This window comes from Hippopotamus amphibius, chromosome 5 (assembly GCF_030028045.1).
Source record: "Hippopotamus amphibius kiboko isolate mHipAmp2 chromosome 5, mHipAmp2.hap2, whole genome shotgun sequence".
NCBI classification, from domain to species: Eukaryota; Metazoa; Chordata; class Mammalia; order Artiodactyla; family Hippopotamidae; genus Hippopotamus; species Hippopotamus amphibius.
The window spans coordinates 169,862,579-169,885,896 of NC_080190.1; the positions used below are offsets into that span (position 1 = coordinate 169,862,579).

Below are 23,318 nucleotides of genomic sequence, written 5' to 3' on the forward strand. Positions count from 1 at the left end.
CACCACCATCATCACCACCACCACCATCACACCAGCACCATCACCACCATCACCACCATCACCACCATCACCACCATCATCACCATCACCACTATCACCACCATCATTACCATCACCACCAACACCATCACCACCATCACCATCACCAGCATCATCACCATCACCACCATCACCATCACTATCACCACCATCACCATCACCATCACCATCATCACCATCACCATCACCACCAGCACCACCATCATCACCATCATCACCATCACACCAGCACCATCACCACCATCACCACCATCACCACCATCACCACCATCATCACCATCACCACTATCACCACCATCATTACCATCACCACCAACACCATCACCACCATCACCATCACCACCATCATCACCATCACCACTATCACCACCATCATTACCATCACCACCAACACCATCACCACCATCACCATCACCAGCATCATCACCATCACCACCATCACCATCACCATCATCACCATCACCATCACCACCATCACCACCATCATCACTATCACCACCAGCATCACCATCACCACCATCACCACCATCATCACCATCACCATCATCATCACCATCACCACCAGCATCACCATCACCACCATCACCACCACCATCACCACCACCATCACCATCACCATCATCATCACCATTATTACCATCATCATCATCATCACCATCATCACCATCTACAATGGGTGATTTACCACTGGATTCTTTGACACGTCACTAAACAGACCTGTTGACTTAGAGTCCTGGGATGCAACGCATACAGCCAGGAGTTGATGCAGACAATGAAATGCGTTAGCACCAGCAGTGAGGAACATTACGGATAGTAACAAGATCAGCACAAGGAGAATGTGACCACAGATTTTGCTACTCATCTCCATTGAAGCCCTAGAGAAGCCCTTTCATGTCTCAGACCCTTAGTTACACATTAGAGTCCATATAAAGTGGATGTGATTTATTCATTCCATTCATTCCTCTATTGCATTAATTCATGTATTTGTGTATTTCATTAACTCAATATATTTTTTTGGTTTTTGCCAGAGAGATCTTTTTCTTGGGAGCAAGGCCATGCCATTTTCCTATATCCAGCATACTTACTATCAGTCCACATTTGCTAATTGAACATTTGTTGAATAAGCCCTTATCTAAACTAATTCATAAATATGATCATTTGTCTATAGCACAAAATGTTGAGGAAACTAGAACTCACCATCCAGGCCGTGGACACAGACTACCAGGTGAATCCCATCTTCCAAATTTTCTTCCTCTTCCTCTGGTGGGAAATACGGCATGTCAGAAGCTAGTACAGATAAGTCACTGTACAGAAATCCATCAATCTTCAGCTCTTTTTTAAATCTTTCTTTGGCCTGATAAAAACTGGAGAATACACTAATTAATTGTAAGCCGAGCTCTGTGTTCCATGTTGAACAGGAGATGAGTTGAGCTGGGATGCAGGAGTGATGAACGTCTACAAAGAAGCATCTGCCAAGCTGCCAAGGCTGAACGTGGGACCTCATGAGAGGGGCTAGTGAGGGAAGCTTTGTTCCGAACAAGGAGGCAGGAAAGCAACCCAGGAAACCCAACGGCTGTATTGACTTGGGTTCTGCAGATGTGGTTCCTGCATTGAACAGAACCTCTAAGACTCCAACCAGCTCCAAGGATCCACACAATCTTTAAGGGATCTTCCGGGAGTGAAATTTATTAACCTGGCCCACATCTACTTCTCCAGCATCATCTCCCAGCCTCCAAAAAGAACACATTTCTCATAATTCCCTGCATGCGTTAGGTCTCTTGTCTTCACTTCCATGCCTTTGTGCATTTCGGTCTATCTATCTGAAACACCTTTTCCACATGGTTATCATGTTCTTTGCCTGGTTACCTGACAAGGTGGTAATTAAGAGCATGGACTCAGGAGTCAGACCTCCAAGGTCAGAATCTGAGCTTTGACACTTTCTATCTGTGGGCCAACTACTTAACCTCCCTGCATTCCAGTTTCCTCATTTGAAAAAGGGGAATAACACCCTTATTGAATTCATAAAGTTGTCTTTATTTTGTGTATTAAGTGATATAATCTATGCAAGATGCTTACAACAGTACTTGAAACAGATTAAATAGTGAAAAAAAAAAAAAAAAGATGTGATCTATTACCAGCCGTATCTTCATTACCACCAGTATCATCAACATGATGTCTTATATTTTCTCCTTAGCTTAGGTGTCATCTCTAAAAAGCCTCTCCTGGCCATCACCACTGCCCCACAGCCAAATGAGGTCCTTCTCTTTCTCACAGGAACCATCCCATTTACTCAACTGCCCTCATTTGCTTCTGCCATCTCCCCATCTCCTTGTTAGACTGAGAGCACAGTTACAACCAGGACAACACTGGCCAGGCATGGGACAGTGCCTGCTATGCACTGCTTAAACTGATGACATAGGCATATAACAGGTACTTAACAGTCTTTGTAAAACATGGGATCCAAAGTCTACCTGCCTGTGCAATTTCTTCTGGGGATGTCATTAATGGGTAACAGTTTAGCATCTTTTGAACAAGTGAATGAGATGGGATACTTTGTTTAAATGATGCTATAGTATACGTAACCAAATACTTAGTCTGTAGGTGAGGGAGTAGTATGAATACAAACCCAATACAAGGATAAAGGGATGTATCCTGACGTTTCAAAAAGAACGATAAACTTAAGAACCAGACAAAAGGGGCTTAGGAAGAAAATCTTTAGTAGTCTTATTCCCAAAAGGCTCTTAAAGAAGTGTACAAAGACAGAGGTACAATGACACTCATAAGATAGATGTTCATCGTAAGAAAAACTGAAAAAAAAAGCATTTAAGTTTTATCTCTAAAGGATTTTGTTAATAAATCATGGTACATTTATACAACAGAATAGTATTGAAACATTAAAGTGGTAATGCAAAAATAGATTTATGAACATAGGAAGATGTTTCCAATATATTAAGTTGGAAAAACTTAGAGTTTGTAAAGAATTATCTTACTTTTGCAAATTAATAATATATACATAGAGATGCACATAGGAAAAAGTATAGGAGAACTTACACAGGGGCTGTATTTGAGAGATGGGCTTATTGATATTTTTTACTTCTTTACACTGCTCTACATTCCTGACTGGTATGATAGGAATATAATTACTTTGTGTAAATCAGAAAATAACTGATATCACAATTTTGAAATAGTATGCATGAAATTGAGAAATACGTGGAAAAATCTAAAACATGGTGCTGGGATAGGTTAGCCATCAGCAAACCTACCTGAACATCCTTTCACTGATTTCCTCCTCCGACTTGCTAGAATGGTTAGGAACTACTCCAAAGGAACCCAAAGGTTGATGGGTGATGGGAAATGGGGTCTGTTTGGAAGAGAATCCAGCCCTGGCGGGGGTCTCCTTGGGCACAGACGAGAAAGGGAGACAGGTGGCAGTGCAAGACACAGACAAGTTGACGACCTCAACAGCTTTCAGGCTGTCCAGAGAGAAGGTCTCTGCAGAGGTCAGGTGGGATGCCATGCTGGAGGGGCCTGCCCTTGGCTCTTGGTTTCCCGTAACTTGGGAGTGAATGGAGTGAGTCACAGTGGAGCACACAGTGTCCGCTGCAGGTCCATCCTCTGGGAGGGCCTTGGCTCCTCTACGAAGCACTGTTTCATCAATGCTGCCGGGTGAGCTGCTTTGCTCACCTGTTGAATCCGGGTCGATAGTTCTAGCAGCTGATGTACAGCTCACGTCAGGCACCTTATGGTGGGTGTAACGCTCAGCATCCGAGATGCTGCTGTTGGAAAGAGCTCTCTCCCCCACATTAGAGTCTTTAGGCATGCCCTTTGGGGTCTCCATGAGTTCTCCAGGAAAAGCTCTGTGCCTAGGGGTTTCAAGTGCTAAGATGCGTGGTATTTTTAAACTGAGAACTTTGGTTTCAACACCTGGAGGGTTATCGGTCCTGCCATCAAGACAACAGGGTCCTTGAGGATCAAACGGATTCTCTTTACCTTTGGGGATGTCTATGTAACCAGGGCCCTGCTGGCTGTCAGCATCTGAAACTACCTCCGCAAGGGAATAGTCAACCCCAGCATCCTGTAGAAGGTGGTGTCCTGAGGGATCCGTGCTCGTGATGTGCACAGCCGAAGTTTCACAAAGACCTCCCCCTGGCCCTAGGGAATCTGCATCCTCAGCAGACTCCTCGGGGCTGCTGATTTGGGGCGCAGATACAGACTTGGTCAACTTAGTGAGCGCCAGTTCCCGCTCCTCCTCCTCAAAAGGCAAAGAGCTAATGGAGGTGAGAGAGGCCTGGATCCCACTTGGCAAACTCGTATTGCTCTCTGTGTGTCCACCCTCTAACGAGTTCCTGTGCAGGGCGTGTCTTCGAACCAGCTGGTGCAAGACGTCCCGGTCACTAGGTAACTCCAGGGCTCTGCTTCGAGCCTCGGACCAGGCGACAGAGCTTGGGTCACTCTCAATGCCTGAATCAGAGATGATGGAAGAGGACCTCTTGATGACCGCAGATAGTATGGACACTTCCTCCTGCTCCTCTGTGTGAGGGTCCTTTGGGGAAGCCTTCACCTCCAAGGGATCCCTCAAGGAAGAGTTCAGTGGATCACAGGGCTCTGAGGGAAGGGGCTTCAGACTCAGTGGCACCATCTTGCCTCCCTGGTCTGCTCCCTTTCCGAGAGTACTTAGCTCATGGAGTATGGTCTTCTCTGAAGAGATGCTATTGTGATGACTTCTATCTGCTACTCCTTTGCTTCGCCCGGTTCTGTCTAATTCATCGCTATCTCGAAAGCACCCGCTCTCATGCTGGGCACTGGTGACCACTGCGGGTTCAGCTCTGCAGGGGTTCTTATTGCTAAACTTCACATCAATGTAGGTCAGTGCTGGGGCCTGGCCGTCCCCTGGACCAGGACTCCTCCTCCTGGCCAGGTCCTCACCTGGAGGCAGATGCGTTGCAACATCAGACCTTCGGCCAGTCTGACGTTCACCTGCAGGCAAGCCTGCTTTGTTCTGGAATTCACCAATTGTCAGATACACCTGAGATTCCGAGCACACGTCCCTATGACTCAGTGTGGTGACATTCTCGTCTGGCCCTGTACACCTAATAACCTCGTCATCAGAGTCCATCTGGGGTGGTTTCATGGTGGGCAGGACAAGGTCTTCCCTCAAAGATGATTTTCTATTTACATTGTGGTTCTCCTCTCTGTCACTTAGGTTCATTATTGTGGGACTTGTGACTGGAACATCAAAATTAGGGTAACCACTCAAATTATGCCCTACAAAAAGAAAAAAGAAAGGAAATGTGTTACAGCTTAAGAATCCATGTTTGCAAATTATCCAAATGCGCGATTGTATAATAAACAGTTTGTCTGGACTTTGTTCCTGCTTCCTGGGAGATCACCTCTAAATTCTTGGAATTTCCCAAATTATAGGAGTGTCAATTACTCATGGTGGGTCCTGATAGCTAATGCTAACAAGCTGACTCCTGGTGAGTCCTTTGATAGTCTGTGCTGAGGAGGTGACTCCGGACGAGGGACTGGCCAAGCCAGAAAGACCATCCATGTGATTAGGTGAGTGAGGCTTTGAACCAGCTGACATCAGTACAACCAGCAGAACAAAGTACATGAGAGAGAGGCTGGGGATTGAGTTCCATCACATGGCCCATGACTCAATCAATCACACCGACATTATGAAACCCAACAAGAATTAAAGACACGGAGGACTGAGTAAGCTTCCCTGGTGGGCAATGCACATGGATATACCGGGAATACCAGTCCTGGGGGTAAAAAAGCTTCATGTTTGGGACCCTTGCCAACCTTGCCCTATGAGTCTATTCTTTTGCCTGGCCTTTATTTGTATCCTTTATAATAAAACTATAATAACTATAGCCCTTTCCTGAGTTCTGTGAATTGTTCCAGCAAATTATCAAATCTGAGGGGGTTGTGGGAATCCCTGGATTGGTGGTCAGTTGGTTAGAAGTCTGAGAGGACTGAGAAGCCCCGAGCTTGCGGCTGGCATGTGAAGGAAGGAAAATCGTATCAGAGACAGTGCCCTTAACCTGTGAAGTTTGACCTAATACTGGGTAATTAGTGTCAGAAATGCATTACACCGATGCAAAGCTGCCAGGTATTATAATTCCTGACCTACCTTTTACTTAGCAAAACATTGTGAATAATTACCACTTACAAACATTGAAACGTTTACTTATCTTGTTTACTGTATTTACAGAGTATAGAGAATGCTTTGGAGTCAGGAGCCCCTGTTTTCCAATCCCAACATTGATATTTACCAGCTGTGAGACCTTGGACAGTTAGGAAAAAAAAATAAACTTTTTCCTAGTTGGATACACTTTCTTCTCATGGTAACCAGCAGGCCTCACAGCCATAACTCAGAGTAGACTTCTGATATGAAATAGACACATGGAGAAGACAGATTTCTGCCTTCTGAAGGGAAACACTGCCAAGCTTAAGCTCTGTAACCAGGGCAATTATCCCACACGGCACTTGGACCGCAAGAGGCTCCCAGATTGCTTTGATCTCCATACCAGGATGGCGGGGCTCCAAAGTGTGACCTTCTTTTTCTTCCTTTTCTTTAGGGTAAACTATTATGTCTGTCATTCTCCCCCCTAGTCTCTTTTCTCTTCTATTTCATTCCCCTCCCCTCCTCCTCCTCCTTCTTTTCTTTATTTTCTCTCTCTCTCTCTCTCTCTGCTTCTTTTTCTCACTGCATGGAGCTTTTAGACATCATCATCTCATACCTCTGAGTGAAATTTATGATTGGGTCAAGGATTAGAACAAAGACTGTGGAGAATGAATCTCTTCCTTCCATCTTGAGACACTGAGCACATTTCCCTTCCCCCGGGGAACTGTCTCATATCCTACAGCAAGATAGATGTTCTCTGTTGCAAATTCCCAGTGTCCCCTCTACACACATGTAGTGTAACACATCTACCATCATTCTATGATCCATGTGCGCATGCCTGTTCCCACTGGTGAGAAGAGTTTGTGTTTTATGAGTATCTGTGTCCTCAAGGCTGACATCCTGGCTACGGCACAGTCAATGAATTGTGTTCATGAAGGGAGTTGAGAATAGATCAGAAATGCAGCAGAACAAAGCCTATCATTCTCATCAACTGTTTGTACTGGTTTGAACAAACACAATTTCAACATCATTTAATCCCACAAATGGTAAACTGACATATCCTATAGGCAAAGCCGTATCCTGGGCCATGGTTTAGAGAGGGGGAAAGTGGGGATCAGTGATAATAGTGAGCCAGTCTTTGCCTTTCTGGGATTTTCAAAACATTGGGAAACAAACATGGCACAGGACCGCTGGCTCTCCTACCAAAACATGTGGGTTGTACCTAGAGAACATGAATTGAGCTTCTTCATAAAAGCAGATACTGGGTCAATCTAAGAAGGTAGGATAGCGTGGGAGAAGCCCTAGAGGTCTGGGGGGCACAGTCTGGTCAGGCGTTGGTTGGATCCCATGTGGGTGGAGCAAGAGTGAAGAGAGGAAGTGGGGGAGGGCTTGAGGTTAGACAGGAAGAGAAAACCCACAAAGTGGATGAACTCCAGTGCCCCGTAGGAATAAGGGGTCTGGTCCTCCTATTACAGGTAACAAGTGGATTGGTGGGTTCTTGAAAGAAAAATAACAGATTTATCAGATTATCACAGACAGTTAAGACAGGACATAGGAAGCCCGGTGAGGAAGTAGGTTGTCAAAATAGCAATTTTAGTTTCACTACTACAACTATGGGAAAATGAGGGTAGCGAAAGATGTAATTCAGGAAGGATGGATTTAGACTCAGATACTAATGGCATTAGTTGACATGCATTTATAACGTCCTTTTTGCTGGTGGACAAAACTATCCACTGCTCCCAATACCCTATGGAATAAAAACCACAATGCCTATGGTCCAATTTCACACAGTTACTAACTGCTGGCAAAAAAAAAAAAAGATTCAAATCCAGGCAATCTGGCCAACTGTTAAGACCTCAGGAGAACCCCCCAATTGCCTTGGGACAGGAGAGCGAGGGGGTGGGTGAGAGAAGGGATTACAGATCATATAGACAGAATTTGCAAGTTCTGGTACAAGTAGGTATTCTAGCCACAATACTGTAGCAGACCATGAACAAATATTACTATTCTAATATGGAAACAGAATCCTTTTATCTCACTTTTTCCACTACACTAAAAGAATGGAATACAAATCTGATAACCTCATTGCAAATTATAAAAATTAAGGCCACACAGCCCTTGAGGAATAAGAAAATAGTTCTTTACTCGCTAATGCTTTTGCTCTGGGATTAAAGAGTCACTGAAGTACACTGTAAAAGAGCAAGGAGGTCAAGAATGGTTTTGGGAAATAGACTCACAGACATAGAAAACAAACTTATGGCTACCAAAGGGGAAAGGAGTAGGGAGAAATTAGGAGTTTGGGATTAAAATATACACACTACTATATATAAAATAGATAGCCAGCAAGGACCTACTGTACAGCACAGGGAACTCTACTCAGTATCTTGTACAAACCTACAATGGAAGAGAATGTAAAAAAAGACTGTATATATCTATACATGTGTGTATGTATAACTGAATCACTTTGCTGTACACCTGAAACTAACACAACATTGTAAACCAACAACATTTCAATACTTTTTTTAAAAAAAGAATAGCTTTGGGGTTTGAGCAAGGACATAGGTGACTCTGTAAAAGTAGTTTTAGGGATGGGGTAGATCAGGTGAGAGGTTGTGAGGGAAGCCTTGGGGAAATATCCGGGTCTCTGAGAGCAACTGCCTTGGGGTTCTTCCAGGGAGATGTGACCATAAACGCTGGGGTCCCAGCCTCAGCTGAGTCCCACGTCCCCAGGCACATAACAAGTTGCAAAGTGATGTCAGTCCTAAAATACTCTGTAGATGTAGACAATGCATGGCTTCCAGGGACCTGCGTGGGCAGATGGCCTAGAAAGACCTCCCCTAACCATGTCTTGCTCTTGTGTGACACTCTAGGGCAGTGACGTGGTGGGCAGTAAAGAGGGTTGTCAGGGGATCCCCAGAAAGCCTGAGATTGACTTCTCAGTGAATGCTGCAGGAGGGATGGGGCTCAGCTGAAATGAGGTGGATTTATAAAAAATAAAAATATGCAATTGCATAGCATCTATAAGTTAGGGGACTGAGATTTACCCCCACTAGCGTATCTATTAATATGTATGCAAAAGAAAGACTGGAAGGTGATCTGAAACGAAGACTAATAATGATAATATTAGGAGGCCTGATAATGGGTGCTTATTTTAAATATCTTCTCTAACTGTTCAGATTTTCTGTAGTTCAGTCATATAACTATAATGAAAATCAACATATTTATGTACATACACACATACACACACACAGCCTCAATCCAGTGTTTTGAGCTTATTTTTTCTTTCTTTCAGTATATGTATGTGTGTGTATATATATATATACATACATATATATATATACGTACATATATATATGGAGAGAGAGAGAGAGATGGGTGCCAAATTTATTTACTTATTTTTTACTTTTATTGGAGTATAGTTGATTTACGCGGTCATACAATGTTGTGTTAGTTTCAGGTGTACAGCAAAGTGAATCAGTTACACATATACATATAGCCACTCTCATTTTTTAGACTTTTTTCTTATATAGGCTATTACACAGTATTGAGCTTGTTTTGAGCAGCTGGTGGCTGCCATCTCTGGAGCTTGCACAGTCAAGCCGTAATACACAGCGCAGACACTAGATGTCAGGGTACAACTGAAAACCAAATAACATCCTTGCAATGTTGCACTGTCCTTGGAAGTCACCCAGACTTTTAAAACATCTTACAAATCTCAGGTTGCAGAAACTCTGAAATTTAAGCAGCCCATCCTTTAAATTATGGGCATCCCAATAGCATGGTTTAAAAAACACTAGGCCAAGAGATGACGAGCAGACGTGGGCTTTGGTGTTGGAGGGAATTGGCTTTGAATGCTGGCATTTACAAGCTGTGTCATCTTTGGTTAATACTTATCCTCTTTGTGCCTCCATTTTTCTCTGTTAAACAGGGCTTCTGAGGTTGTTTACAGGATTAAAGAGAAAAAGCACATAAAAGCTTCAGCATAGGAACTGGTATTTTGGGGTCCTTTAGGGGATCATGGGTCTCTTTCAGCTCTGCCATCTGTAAGAGCTTGGTGTGTTTCCACGAGCAGGGCTGTGCAGGGGACAGGGAACGGACATTGACTCTACAGTTTGCACAAGGCTCTTTCCAGTGGATGGATTAGTTCATTAATAGACTCTGTGCAGCCCCAACAAAACAGACTGCAATCTGTGTGGGCGCGCCCACGCACACGTTACCTCTTCCCCCTGCAGGGAGCTGTTCACCCATTAATCTGCACAGTTACGCAGCCCACTTTCTCACATACTTTAACTGGTGGTTCCATGAAGCAGGCACTGCATAGGAATGTCAAGCCATTTAGGTTCAACCAGAAATGAATTTATATTTGAACTGTACATTTAAGATAAAAGTTCTCTGCCTCTCAGGGAACTCTGGTGAGGGGGAGAATTTGGTTCCCATTTTACAGGTGGGAAGCACGAAATACAATTCCACCCGAGGAGTCCCCAAGGGAGTCTTTACTATAAGTGTCCTTTGGTTCCATCCGTTTGTCCATTCACGGCAATGAAGTCATTTCCAATAACTACTTAACGTTAGTTCTTGCTTCTCCTCTAAGAACTGACAAAATACCTCAATGATTTGTTCCCACTGCCACTGGGGATATAAAGAGAGCAACTGATGTGAACCCAGGGGTAAGCCCTACTCCTGAGTTTTTCTAAAACAAACCAAAAAAAGACACACCTGTGGCAGGGCAGTCCACATATCTGTCCTCGAAGATAACGGGCAGGGTGTTCCAGTCTCCATCAATGTCCAGACATTCTGCGGGCAGCGGGGGCATGGTGGTGAGGTACTCCGAATTCCGGACATCCAGAGACAGCTGGCTGTGAGTCTGGGTCCTGGGGAACATGGACCCAGTGAACATCCAAGGAAGATGGAAAGGCTTTCAACTTGCTGCCCCATCCCTCTTATCCCAAGACAGCACTCAGAAATGTCCAGTGAACTATAGCGATTGCCATCTGTCTGGCCACCATTCTTTCTTACCTGCTACCTTCCCAATCCCCAAAGCCCTAGTCTGTTTTGAATCAGAACTGGTCTGGGTGCTCACCAGGACACGGATTGTGTGATTAGGCAAAACACCAGGGCATTTATCACATACCATGTAGTAGAATGCAATAAATACCATTCTAGTAGTATTTATTGAGTTTCTAAATGGCTAGGAATCGTAAATTAGTATTTTGGAGGAAAAACTTCAATCTATGTATACTTTACTCCTATTTCTCTATCCACCTATAGCACTTAGGGTCTGAGTCATATTTGGCGGCATTTGAACTCGGAACCATCTACAACTGCTTTTTTATCGCTTGTTGTGTGGATACCAGCATCCTTGATTAGGGTATAAGTTCCCCTAGTTCAGGAGCCATATTTTTTTGGTTCCTCCAAATAGGATTAAAAAAATGCCCCATATACTTTTTCCATGACCCAAATATCACTCCACGGGTAGGGATGTGATTCCAGAGTTTGAAATAAGTATTCCTAATTCAAAGCCTGGGCTGGTGGAAAACCTTTACTCCCTTCTCAAGTCCCTGCAAAAAGGCAAGAGTTTATTTCTCCCCCAGGAAGGGAAAATTATTAACATTCCATCATTTTTATCCATGCCAGCTCAACCACTCTTGCCCAAGGGAAGATGATGCTTTTATTGGATTGGTGAGTTTGGGAGACGAACTGAGCATGCATAGCTACTTTCTGTCTGTCTGCCTTTCTGTCTCTCTGTCCAACTGCAGCTACTTTTAGAGCAGCCTGACTGTGGAAGCCTCCACCTCACTCTCCACCCTTTAGATCATCTGTCCCTGAAGAACAGTTCTGTGGCTGGGGAACTCTGCACAGGCCAAAGCAACTTCTGTAACCCAGCATCCTCAGTAACAAATATGATGAAGATGGACATAAATGAATATATGCTATTTTATATATGTTTAACAAATATTAAATGTGCATATTTTATTGTCTTCTTATTTCTCTACTGGATTTAACCTATGCAAGAAAAAAAGAAGCAATTTATTCTCTCCCTCAAAGCCATGAAGCCTGCTGCAAATTCATCATTCTTGGAACCTCTGTCTGAATATTTAAAAGGAATTTTGTTGCAATCGAGTCTGCACTTCTCAGCTATCATCTGAACCTGGAATTTTTGGTCCAGTTTTCAGCTTATTAACCAAGTGTATTGATTGAACACAGGGAAAAGGACTGTGTAGACAAGGTAGGGAGTAAACCTAGAGGATTGAAACTTGATTCTGGGCCTAAAGAACTTATAGAGTCATGAATAAATTAGGTGATTAATTAGATAATTATAAATACAACAGGGTAGGTGTTGGAGAGTCAGATCTAAGTTATTTTTTGCAGGGCATTCTCTCCTGCTGGCATGTAGCATACAGACATTGTGAATGTGATCACATGGGTAAAACAATGCGTATCATGCGTTAAAAATAACTAAAAATTCCAGGGCATATACACTATGAGATATCACCTTACATCTGTTAGGATGGCTATTATTAAAACAAACAAGTATTGGTGAGGATGTGGAGAAGTTGAAACCCTTATATACTGCTGGTGGGAAGGCAAAATTGTACAGCTGCTGTAGAAAACAGTATGGAGATTCCTCAAAAAACTTCAAAATAGAAACACCATGATCTGGCAATCCCACTTCTGAGTATTTATCCAAACTAACTGGAATCACTATATTTAAGAGATACTAGCAGTCCCATGCACACAGTAGCACTATTCATAACAACCAAGATATGAAAACAAGCTCAACCAGATGGATAAAGAAAGTGTGTGACAATGGAATGTTATTCAGCCTGACAAAAGGAGGTTCTGCTCTATGGGACCACATGGTTGACCCATGAGGACATTATGCTAAATGAAATAAGCCAGTCACCGAAGGACAAACACTGCATGATCCTGCTATACGTGAAGCATCTAAAATAGTCAGATTCATGGAATCAAAGAAGGGAGTGGTGGTTGCCAGGGGTTGGGAGAGGGGATCATGGAGAATTGCTAATCAGTGGCATAAAGTGTCCAGGAGGTAAGAGGAGTAAGTTCTAGAGATCTGCTGTGTAGCGCATGCAGGGCCTTTCCTTTCATTTTTATTTCAATGTCAGGTTTATCCTGACTCCAGGAGTACAGCCCAACAGTATACAGATGCTTCTATTTTACAGGTTCTATTTTTCTGGTGCATTCTTTAGGATAACGGTTCAACACTCTGTAGAGTAGCCATGGCAAGGAGGCTGGGTGTGGGCTTGTGGCAGACCCATGTTTGCATCACTTGCTTGCTGTGCGGTCCAAGTTACTTAACCTCTTTGAGTCCAGGTTTCTCCAGTTTCTTCTGTAATCCCTTGCTCATGGGGTTAGAGTGAACATTAAAGGAGCTAAGGCACGTAAAGCACTTAGCACAGCTTCTTACCAGAAGCATCTCAATAGACCTATTAGCACCAGGAAGGCAGGTAAAGTGCCTATTGCGTTCACCTTTATTTATTTACATAGCATCTTGTAGAATAAATGATCTTTAAAAAGGAGACAGTGTTACAATTATCACTACAGAAAACATAAAAGTGTGATATCTCAATTATCATTTTACAGAAATTAAGTCATCACTATAGGTCTTCATACGCATCAACATTTTCACATGCATTCATTCAATAAACTTTCGTTGAACACCTCCTTCCTGTGTGAAAATCACTGGCTGGCATTGGTAAACACAGAAAGAGGGACAATAAAACACACCCTTGCTACTAACCAGTTCTAAATCATTTTTAAACACTTTTTAAATAATGCACCCCATGGCAAGAAGTGGTCTTCATTTTACATAGCCACCCAGTACAATCACACACACTCCCAGAAACACACACGCTGAAACAAAAGTTTCAGAAACACTTCTTACTATTACTGCCTATCTTATCCTATCCTATCCTATTTCATTTAAAAAGTGCTGTTCCAAATTCACTAAGGTAACTTCACTGTCCACTAAATGACTGTGACCTATTATTTGAGAAACACCATCTGGTTTGTGATTGAACAAGATGGGTCTTGACAGCTGAGTTTCACTTGTCCATCCTGATTTGGGAGGATGGTTCTGTCTCCTATGGAAACAGCATGACCACCCTGCAGCAGAGCCCTCTCCTTCCGCTCTGACTACCGGATGTGTTGGGAGCTGTCTGGACAAGCCAATGCTGTGACAAGGTCACCAAGCTCCAAGGAGGACCGCAAGGCGAGAACTCCTTGGAAGGGCATTTGGGAGCAGGAGGATCGCAAGGCGACCACTCTGCAAGGACAGGCCCCAGACCATCTCCACCCATTTTACATTCTGTTCTTTGTTTCTTTGTAATACTATGCTTACCACCCACTTCCCGTCCCTGTTTCTATGTCCCCAGGAAAGAACCAGGGTTTGACACATTCCTTCTCCGCGTCTGCCCCACCGAGTCCCCTCCCACCACTCCTTGGTGGAAAAGGCAGGCACCTCAGGCTACTAAATGCTGGAGAAAAGGGAGGGGTGGCTCTTTTTGTATATACTTTAAACTCAGGAATGCTCATGATTGCAGCAAGGCATAAGTATAGACATAGACATTAGGCATAGGTATGGGTGCTAAGGGCTATAGTTTGCTTAGATATAAGATTAAGAAGTTATTTACATATGCTTACCTCAGAGTCACAAGGTTTGCAAGCCAAACCTGATGAAAGAAAGAAACTGGTAGATGCTGAGGGAAGATATGCTCTGTCATAAAAGATTTTTTCTGAGATATGCTTACTATATAAACACACAAAGCTCTAGCAATAAAGAGAGATCCTGCATAGCTGACACAGGCCTCCTCGTCTCTTCCTTGCGCCGACACCACTCATCCTTTGGGTACTCCTGGACCCGCCAGAGCTGGACTCCAGCACAGATGGGTACACCTGTGTCCACGCACAGTTGCCAGCACTACAGAGCATCTGTTCACTATCTCAACCTAAGATTTAATTCTGTTCACAGCACTTAGGACCTGTCCTCTAGTAATTTTCTCAATCTGAAATAAAATTTCCCTCTCAAGTCTATAGTTCTTATTCTTAATGACCTAATTAGAAGTTTACTTCCTCCTAAAAAACATCATTGCTATCCTAGTGTATGCTTTCTATTATAGGTTATATCTACTATTAATTCAATGGTAGCATATTTCTCTAATCTCTGAAGTTACACTGTGGGGCAAATGTTATAATCTCCTAGGTATCTGCAGGGCCCAACCCCTCCCCCTGCTTTAGAGCTCTGCTAAGGAGTGTCCTTAGGGAGCCCCTCTCTGACAATTCTATGAGATAGCACCTCTGTGCCTGTCATGCTGATACAGTTCTCCATAGCACTTATTACATTTGGCATGTCATATTTATTTATTTATGTATATGCTTTCCATCACTAAAATATGGAAATTTCCATGACATAGGAAATATGTCTGTTTTGTTCACTGCTGGGCATCCAATACCTAAGATAGTGTCTGGCACACAGTCAACACTAAATAGACACTTGTTGAGTGAAGGAATCTCCCTTTTACATCTAAGCACAAGCTGAGAGAGGTTCAGTAACTAGTGTAATGTCACAAGTAGTATAAGTTACAGGGTCAAGATTTCAAAACATGTATGTGAGATTTGAAATCTAAAGTCTTTCCACCATAGTCACTTGCCAGTTTTTCAAGGCTTTCTTTGTAACCATCATAGCACAAAGTCTGAACTCTTTATCCTGGTCCTCACTCATCCTACCCTCCTCCTCCCCTTCTCCTACTTGCTCACCCCAATCTAGCTACACTTGCTTCTTGATGCTTTCAAATACTTTGTGTTCCCATACAAGAACCTTCACACCAGCTACTCCCTCTGACTAAAGAGTCTTCTCCCATATCAGTGTACGGCTTGCTAAAACCCCAGTCTCTGCTCAAATGCCACATCCTCAGAAAGACTTTATTTTATCACTTCAGTTAAAACATTTCTTTCTCCCCACACCCAGTGCTGTGTTGGAGCCAGTTCATATTGGCTTGCAAGAGCCAGCTGTACACACCTCTTCCTGAATCCAAATTCAGTGATAACATATTCATAGCTTGAAACTGACCACAGTGGGAGCACTGACACATGCAAATCGGCAAACACTACAGACTAGAGGTTTTTGTTTGTTTTTGCTTTCCTGAGAGCTAGTTGTTAAACATTTGTGACAACACTGGCCATACCCCTTCTCATAATGTTCTATGTCCTTACCTCGATTTGTTTTTCATTACTGATAACTATCTGAAATGATATCACGCACTTACCTGTTTCTCCACTACAGTGAGTGACCCATGGGGAGAGCATCTTCATTCTGTCCCCTGCTGTATCCCGTGTCTATGTGAACAGTAAACATTTGTGTGCCATCTGGCATCACCTAACTTTCTGAGCAGAGTCTGCGGGTTTGCCCAGTGTGGGCCTTTTGAATGTGGTCCTCACAACTGTTATCCTGCTCATCTTAAGGAAACTAAGACTAGCTAATGTTAAGGGAAAAAACAAACAAACAGAAAACCAACTTTCTCAAGGATCTGAAACAAGTTAGTTGATGAACAGGATTTTGAACCCAGGTTCATCAAATTCTGTATCATCTGTCCTTTGTACAAGTGGTTGTCATTCCAACAAAGTTCTTCCAGGACACAAGATGCCTATATGTCTATGACCTCCATACGTGTTCACACTCCTTGGGAACACAGCCAGGGCCCAGCAGTCTGAGGTTTACCTATTGCTGTGACGATCTGGAATTAGGTTTGCTGCAGTAGGCCTGATTTGCAGTACTTTGCTCAGTGGTCCTCAAAGTGATGTTTATATTTGCCAAATCAACTCTCCCAATTTTAATTTTAAAAAATACTGTCAGTTCTAGCAGGGGGCTGGACTGAATGAATGAATGACTCTAGATATTTCTAGAAAAACCATTTTAACATGCAGGTATGTTTTCCTTGGTGCCCCTCTCAATCTCAGAATCCAGGAGGCAAACTTTAAATGTTGCTGTACTTTCCAAATAGAATGAATTGTGGGGAGAAATAAGGTTATAAAGATGAGGGTGAAAAGACCTTCCGGTCTGTCCTAAGTGATGGATGAATTTCAAGTGTTTCTCCTGCTGGATTTACCGTGGCATCTCAAACATATTCCATCCACATTTATTCTGGAGGCGAACCTACTATCCAGAAACCGAAAGAAGCTCTCGGACTTGTGTAGCCACGGCCACACATCTCAGAGGACGCACTGATTCTGCCCACCAGGGAAATCTACACTGAGAGACAGTGACCTCATCTTTTGTCAACCCTTTGGCTTTTCTGAATATTTCTACATTTTTTTCTGGAGGAAGTCAAACTTAGATATTCATCTGTCCTCCTAATTAGGTAGTTCAGCCTTAATTCTTATGCTAAATGCATTTCATAGCTGCTACAAAGTCTCAGGTGAATTCTCATTATTTTTTTTTCCTGACATAGCTTGTGGCCACACCACCTGCTTCTAATTCATTTTGCAAAGAGGACTCAGCACAGATGTCTTCAGGGACCTAGGAAGTCTTGATTCTGTCTGTAGAACCATAGTCATACCCAAAAACAACAAAAAACTTTGGCTATTGACCTTCTCTGCCACCTGCCAGCTCCTGCCTCTGCAATCTGGCTGACTCTTCTGCCTTCAGAGAAAATGCACCTCAATGTGCAGAGGTGGGCAGACGTCGCTCCTTCACGATTGGAGATGAAGGGAAGAAATAACTTTGAACAAGGATGTCCTTGGTGCTTAGGGTGTGATGTCAGCATGCAGCTGGTTACTTACAGATTTTCCTGAAAGGTCAGTACTGCAAGTTTTTGGTGCTCCATATAAAAGAAGGCCTCAGAAAACCTTCGGACCTGAGGAATAAAACAGTGTAAATAACTGAATTCATGCGGTGGGTAAGGCCTTGACTTTTTAAAAGGAAATAGAGGCTCAAGGAGGGAAATGACACATGTTAAAAGGAGGAGAGGGACTTTCCTGGTGGTCCAGTGATTAAGAGACCACGCTTCCACTTTCAGGGGGCACGGGTTCCATCCCTGGTTGGGGAACTAAGATCTGGCATGCCACAAGGCCAAAAATTAGAAAAAAAAAACAAGGAGAACTGAGCCCACACCCAGAGGTTCTGAAACATCCGCCTTTCTACCCTCCCCCAGCTGCCCTCTCTATTTCTGGTTCTTAGCACAAACCTGATTTATGGACAAAATCAAATGCATGTTTATGAATCTGCTCTTGCCTTGCCTTCTGTCATTTTTATATTTAGGTCTTATTTCTTTTACTAGAATATAAGACACTTGAACACAGAGGCCATAAATAAATGCAGATGAAATAGAATGTGCGAAGCTAGTCTTGTAAGTGCGTCCACTAAGTGCTTTGTAGGCTCAGCTATTTGGTCCTCTTGCTGGAAATGAGAAGACCAACATCTTTTACTCTGCATGGGTACCCACCCCTGGGCACTCAAGCTGGTGGCAAAAAATGCACTAAGAACAATGGATTACATTTGAAAACACTCCTTTGAAACGCTTTCAAAGCACTTTGTCATATCCCTTGAGATTGGCTTGCTATCACTCGGTAGCCAAGACAGGTATTTTTTGAATAGTAGAGCAAAGGTTTGAGAGCTGAAGGAAGTTCATGAAGTCTCACTGCAAGTTCCTGGTGGAGCAGGACTAGCACTTGGGTCTACAGAAGTCAATCCTGACTTTTATTCTGCTCAATGAACCAACTGTTGTAAAGCTTCCTTGAGAGATCACTGGTTAGAGACTTTATATCATTTAATCCCTTACCCGCAAGGTGTGATGCTCCTGGGTGAGATAAGTGGTCACTTGAGAGCGCAGGGTCACCGTGTCCAGGAATTGGGCCCATAGAGCCATCAGGTGGGAGGCCAGCCAGGCGAGATCCTTACTTATCTGCTCAGCTATCTTCTCTGGATTATTCAACATCTGGGGAGGCGAGAGGGTGGCAGTAAAGGACCTCTGCTCCATGAAGCTACCACTGTTTTTCTCCTAAAGTCTTTACCGGCTTCTCTGCTTTTAATGAATTCCTCTCCTTTCTCTGGACTCTCCTCTGTATCCTTTCACATTGTGAACTCAGCACTCGGCAGTCACGATCGTTTCCACCTATTAATATCTGCTAGTTGGTAAGTAGGACATGAAGCTCTTTTTTCATATGCACTTTCCTATTTAATCCTTGCAATTAACCTTTGGTAGAATTATTGCAACCATCATTTTACACAAAAATAAAATGAGAGAGGATTAAATAGCACACCCAATGTCACACAAAGCTGAGATTCAACCATCAGACCACCTCACCACAAAGCCATGGTACTATGCTGCCTTTACAGAGTAGGTGTTTTAAAATATCTGCCAGGAAATGATAAAGTCTTTACAACCTCATGGCATCTAACTCACTAGGTGATTTCCACATGGCCATGCTCAATAGACCCACAGTCATCTTCCCCCCGTCAGTCCAAATTTCTTAAGGAGAATCCTAGGTTGCCTTAATGTAAGTTTGAAGGACCCAGCCTAGAGAGGGTCCAGAGCTCTTGGGGAAACCTTTGGCTAGCTTCAGTTTAGAAGCAGGAGAGCCACCTGCTTGGGGGTAACTTTCATTCTGGAGAGGTAAGAAGAGCGATCACGTCTCTGAGGACAGCCAGAGAACCAGCGGTCCAAGCCTAACACTGAATTCTAGGTTTCATCATTTATCCACCAAGAATTTAATGTGCACCTCCCATGTTGCAGGCACATGTTTAGAATACACGGAAGCACAAAGATGAATAAGAGAGTGTCTCTGTGTACAGAGAACCTCATTCCGTGGAGGAGGTAGGTAGGTGGGTTAACCATGGAGAGTAGAGCCAATATTTTATAACTTTAAAAATTTAGTATAATCTATAAAAATATCAAAGACTATGTTGTGCAATTGAAACTAATATAATATTATACATCAACTATACTTCAGTAAAAATATGTTTATACTATCCCTATCCTCAAGATATGTTTAAAAATAAACTTAAGAACACTGAAAAAAGAAGAGTGATGGGGATGTGTCTGTCTTGGAAAAATGTTGCAGGACACATAACCATTGCATTTCAAACCCGTCCCTGAGTTCCTTCTTTGCCGTGTACCTCAGTTTCTTCATCTGCAAAAGGAGTGTGCAAAGCAAATAACTGTTTATTGGATGTAACAATGTATGGGGAGACTAAGTTCAAAGCCTAGCTTGAAATGCTGAAAGTTCCCTTCACTCATCTTGGACAAAAGGCTGAGGCTACTATAAGGCATGTCAGGTGGAGCAAAGCATCTGAGAGTAAGAAAAACAGAGAAGGAGGAATTTGACACTCTGTATGTAGGGTTCTTTAATTGTTGAGTATTGCAGACTTGTGATTAATGACTAGCTTCCAGATATAAGGCATCATTCGACTATAGCATCTCTAAGCTGCTTCTTCCAAGAGGAAAGATCGGTCTTTGAGGACAACACAAGCTCCAAAACTGCAAAACTAGAGAATGGCCCTTACTTTCTTCTGATGAAATTGTTGTTTCCATCACTGGCTCTGTTGGGAGGCAGGGACCAAACAGGGGACGTCCACTCTTGATTCAGTCCCCTAATCCATGGCCCAAAGTGGTAAGAGATAGAAAAGGATGGATTGGGTTGGGGAGAGTGGGGGACATGGTTGGCCTCTGGAAAACCTCCAGGCTAGAGAGTAAGGCTTTTAGATGGACTATTAGTGCCTTATGTTGAAATTCTCCAACCTGTTCCCCGCACTAACAGACACCAAGCTCCTGCATCAGCACTGGACACCTTTCTGCCCCTGACAACGTTCCTGGCCTTACTTCTGGCTACATTTCCTCTGCCCAGTGCTGCCCAGGGCTCCAGCCATGCCAACCTGAACACACAGCTCTTCCCAAGCACCAGGCCCTTGATCGGGCTACCTGTTCTCCTTGGTATGTCTTCTCCACTTTGGACTTGCCTGTTCTCCGACAGGTAACTATGTCAGGGGCCAGTGCAGTCTCCCTTGTTCCTGATGATTTTTTCAAAACTTCTCCTGTCCCATGTGTAAGCCTAGCCTCCCTCTCCTTGCAGTCTACTTGACCTTGCACAGGCTACCCTCATGCCACCACTCACCAGGTGTTCCTGGGTGCCCTCCTTTGCCTGCGCTGCAAGCTTTAGCCTTCTCAATACTCTCGGTACCTACACCATGGTTGATGGATGGTGGGGACTCAGTAACTCTTTTTTGAGTAAATTGGTGACTATGCATCAGTGAGAGGCACCCGTGTCTCAGGAACTGAACTTCCTTTACTGAGTTTCTTACCCTGACACCCACGGCTCTCCCCACCCTCCACTCCGGCAACACTGGCAAACGCAGCATGAATTCTGAGCTCAGCCACCAGAGAGGAAGGGAAAAGCCATTCATTACATGCATCTTTGGGAGAATTATTTTTTCCTCTGGTTGATGATAGACATGGTTCCAGATAAGATTAGGGAAGCTTCTAATTAAGCCACAAGAGGACTTGCCTATTCTCATGGATGCCTGGGCTTGTTCAATTACAGATGATGGGCGTGGAAGGGTCTCTCTGGCAAGACAGGGAGAAGCCCTTCATGCTCACAAGGAGGCAATTTGGACCCAGTGCCATTTCAGGTGAAGCTCCTGAGAAACATAGAGCCACTCTGCCTCGCCACTCCACCCACGCTTTTCGCCTGGGTCTAGCCACGCTCCTTCGCTCACCTGCCCACCCCCTCACCCCGTTGCTCTGTTTACTGGTGTCTGAGCTTGGAGTATGCCAAACTGCAGGGAGCCAAAGATAAACACATCCAGTCCTGGGAAAGGCACGCGGTCCAGTTACAGCTATTTATTTCGGTAGTGATACCTACCAAATGCTATGAAAGAGATGCTGAGTGCTGTAAAAGGGTCACGGAAGGCTTCCTAGAGGAGGTGATGCCCGCATTGCACCTTCAAGGTAAGCAGGTGTCAGCTGGAGAAAAGCCTGCTTTATATCCCCTGAACTAGCTGTGTTCTCTCACCATGGGCCTCCATCCTGGCTGCACACTGAATCACTGCGAGACTATAACAGGTTTGGGCCCATCTCTGAGGGTAGGACCCAGACACCAGGATCTTTACATTGCTGTCTGGTAGACACTCAGCATGACTTGAACCTGCTTGCTGTACCAAAGGACGCGGCTGAGTTTCATGAGAACTTTTCCATCCATTACGGAGAGCACAACTCATCCCTTTTCTAATCAGGCTACACAGCAGGGATCCTGATCTTCTGCTCCAACTTCCCTTTCCAGCCCCGCCCCCCACAACCAGCTTCAAAGGCTCTCTCTGCAGACGTCCGGGGGCCCGAGCAACCATGGTGCTTCCGTCAGGACGAGTCTCGCCCTGGCTTTGCTAGGTTGTCCCTCCCTGCCTCTCTCCTAACGTCACCTAGAGCCTCCTGTGCTCCCACGGGCCCCTCATCTTACTCCCTGGTCCAGCACTGATGCTGTTGACAACTCCCGCCTCGTGTGTGGACACATCTCTTTCATCCTAGGCTGTTAGTCCTGGGGAGCTCACTGCCACCTTTGTATTTGTTGTATTTCCAACAAATAGTGGAGTAGCTGGCACATAGCAGGTACTTAAGAAATGTGTATAAGAGTCACATGGAGTAAGGGTGCAGATGAATTGCTCCATGACTGTAGAGCTCTTTGTTTTCAAATTGTCCTAAATCACCTGAAACCATTTCCACCGTCCAATCCATCCTTGAGAGGGATGCTTTTTTGACCATGTGCTTGGTTGACCACTAGGTGGCGATGTCCTTCCTCTGACCTGCACTGGGCTGTGAATGTGCCTTCTGGGGGGCTGCTGGGGAGGAAGCTTTGTTCCGTTCACTCCCAGCACCGGGCCAGCCCTTTAGCAAACCACAGGGCTGGCTGGTGCTCCCCGCAACCCCCCTTTCCCTCTCTGTCACCCAGCTGCATCCCTACAGCCCTCAGCTAATTTGGTTGCTTTGTACCAAATAAAGCCCGAGGCAACACTGTCACTCAAAACCAGGGGCCATTTCCCCGCAGTTTGGGGGCCCGGTGCCAACCTGCCGGTTTTTCATGAAATATATCTGAGAGTCATTGGCAGCCTGAGTTGTGGCCTGAACCACTGTAGGGACCAGAG

The 23,318-nt window shown here is 44.1% G+C and overlaps 1 protein-coding gene across 1 annotated transcript in view; it reads right to left on the reverse strand.

Moving 5' to 3' along the window:
• FAM135B (family with sequence similarity 135 member B) overlaps window positions 1-23,318 on the reverse strand; it is a 169,538-nt gene that overhangs the window by 11,333 nt on the left and 134,887 nt on the right. Inside the window, exons 9-13 of the mRNA XM_057735971.1 lie at window positions 18,967-19,122; window positions 17,969-18,042; window positions 10,886-11,040; window positions 3,303-5,304; window positions 1,237-1,403 (exon numbers count right to left, since the gene is read on the reverse strand). Of these exons, the coding sequence (XP_057591954.1) occupies window positions 1,237-1,403; window positions 3,303-5,304; window positions 10,886-11,040; window positions 17,969-18,042; window positions 18,967-19,122 (2,554 nt within the window). The remainder of the gene's footprint in view (window positions 1-1,236; window positions 1,404-3,302; window positions 5,305-10,885; window positions 11,041-17,968; window positions 18,043-18,966; window positions 19,123-23,318) is intronic.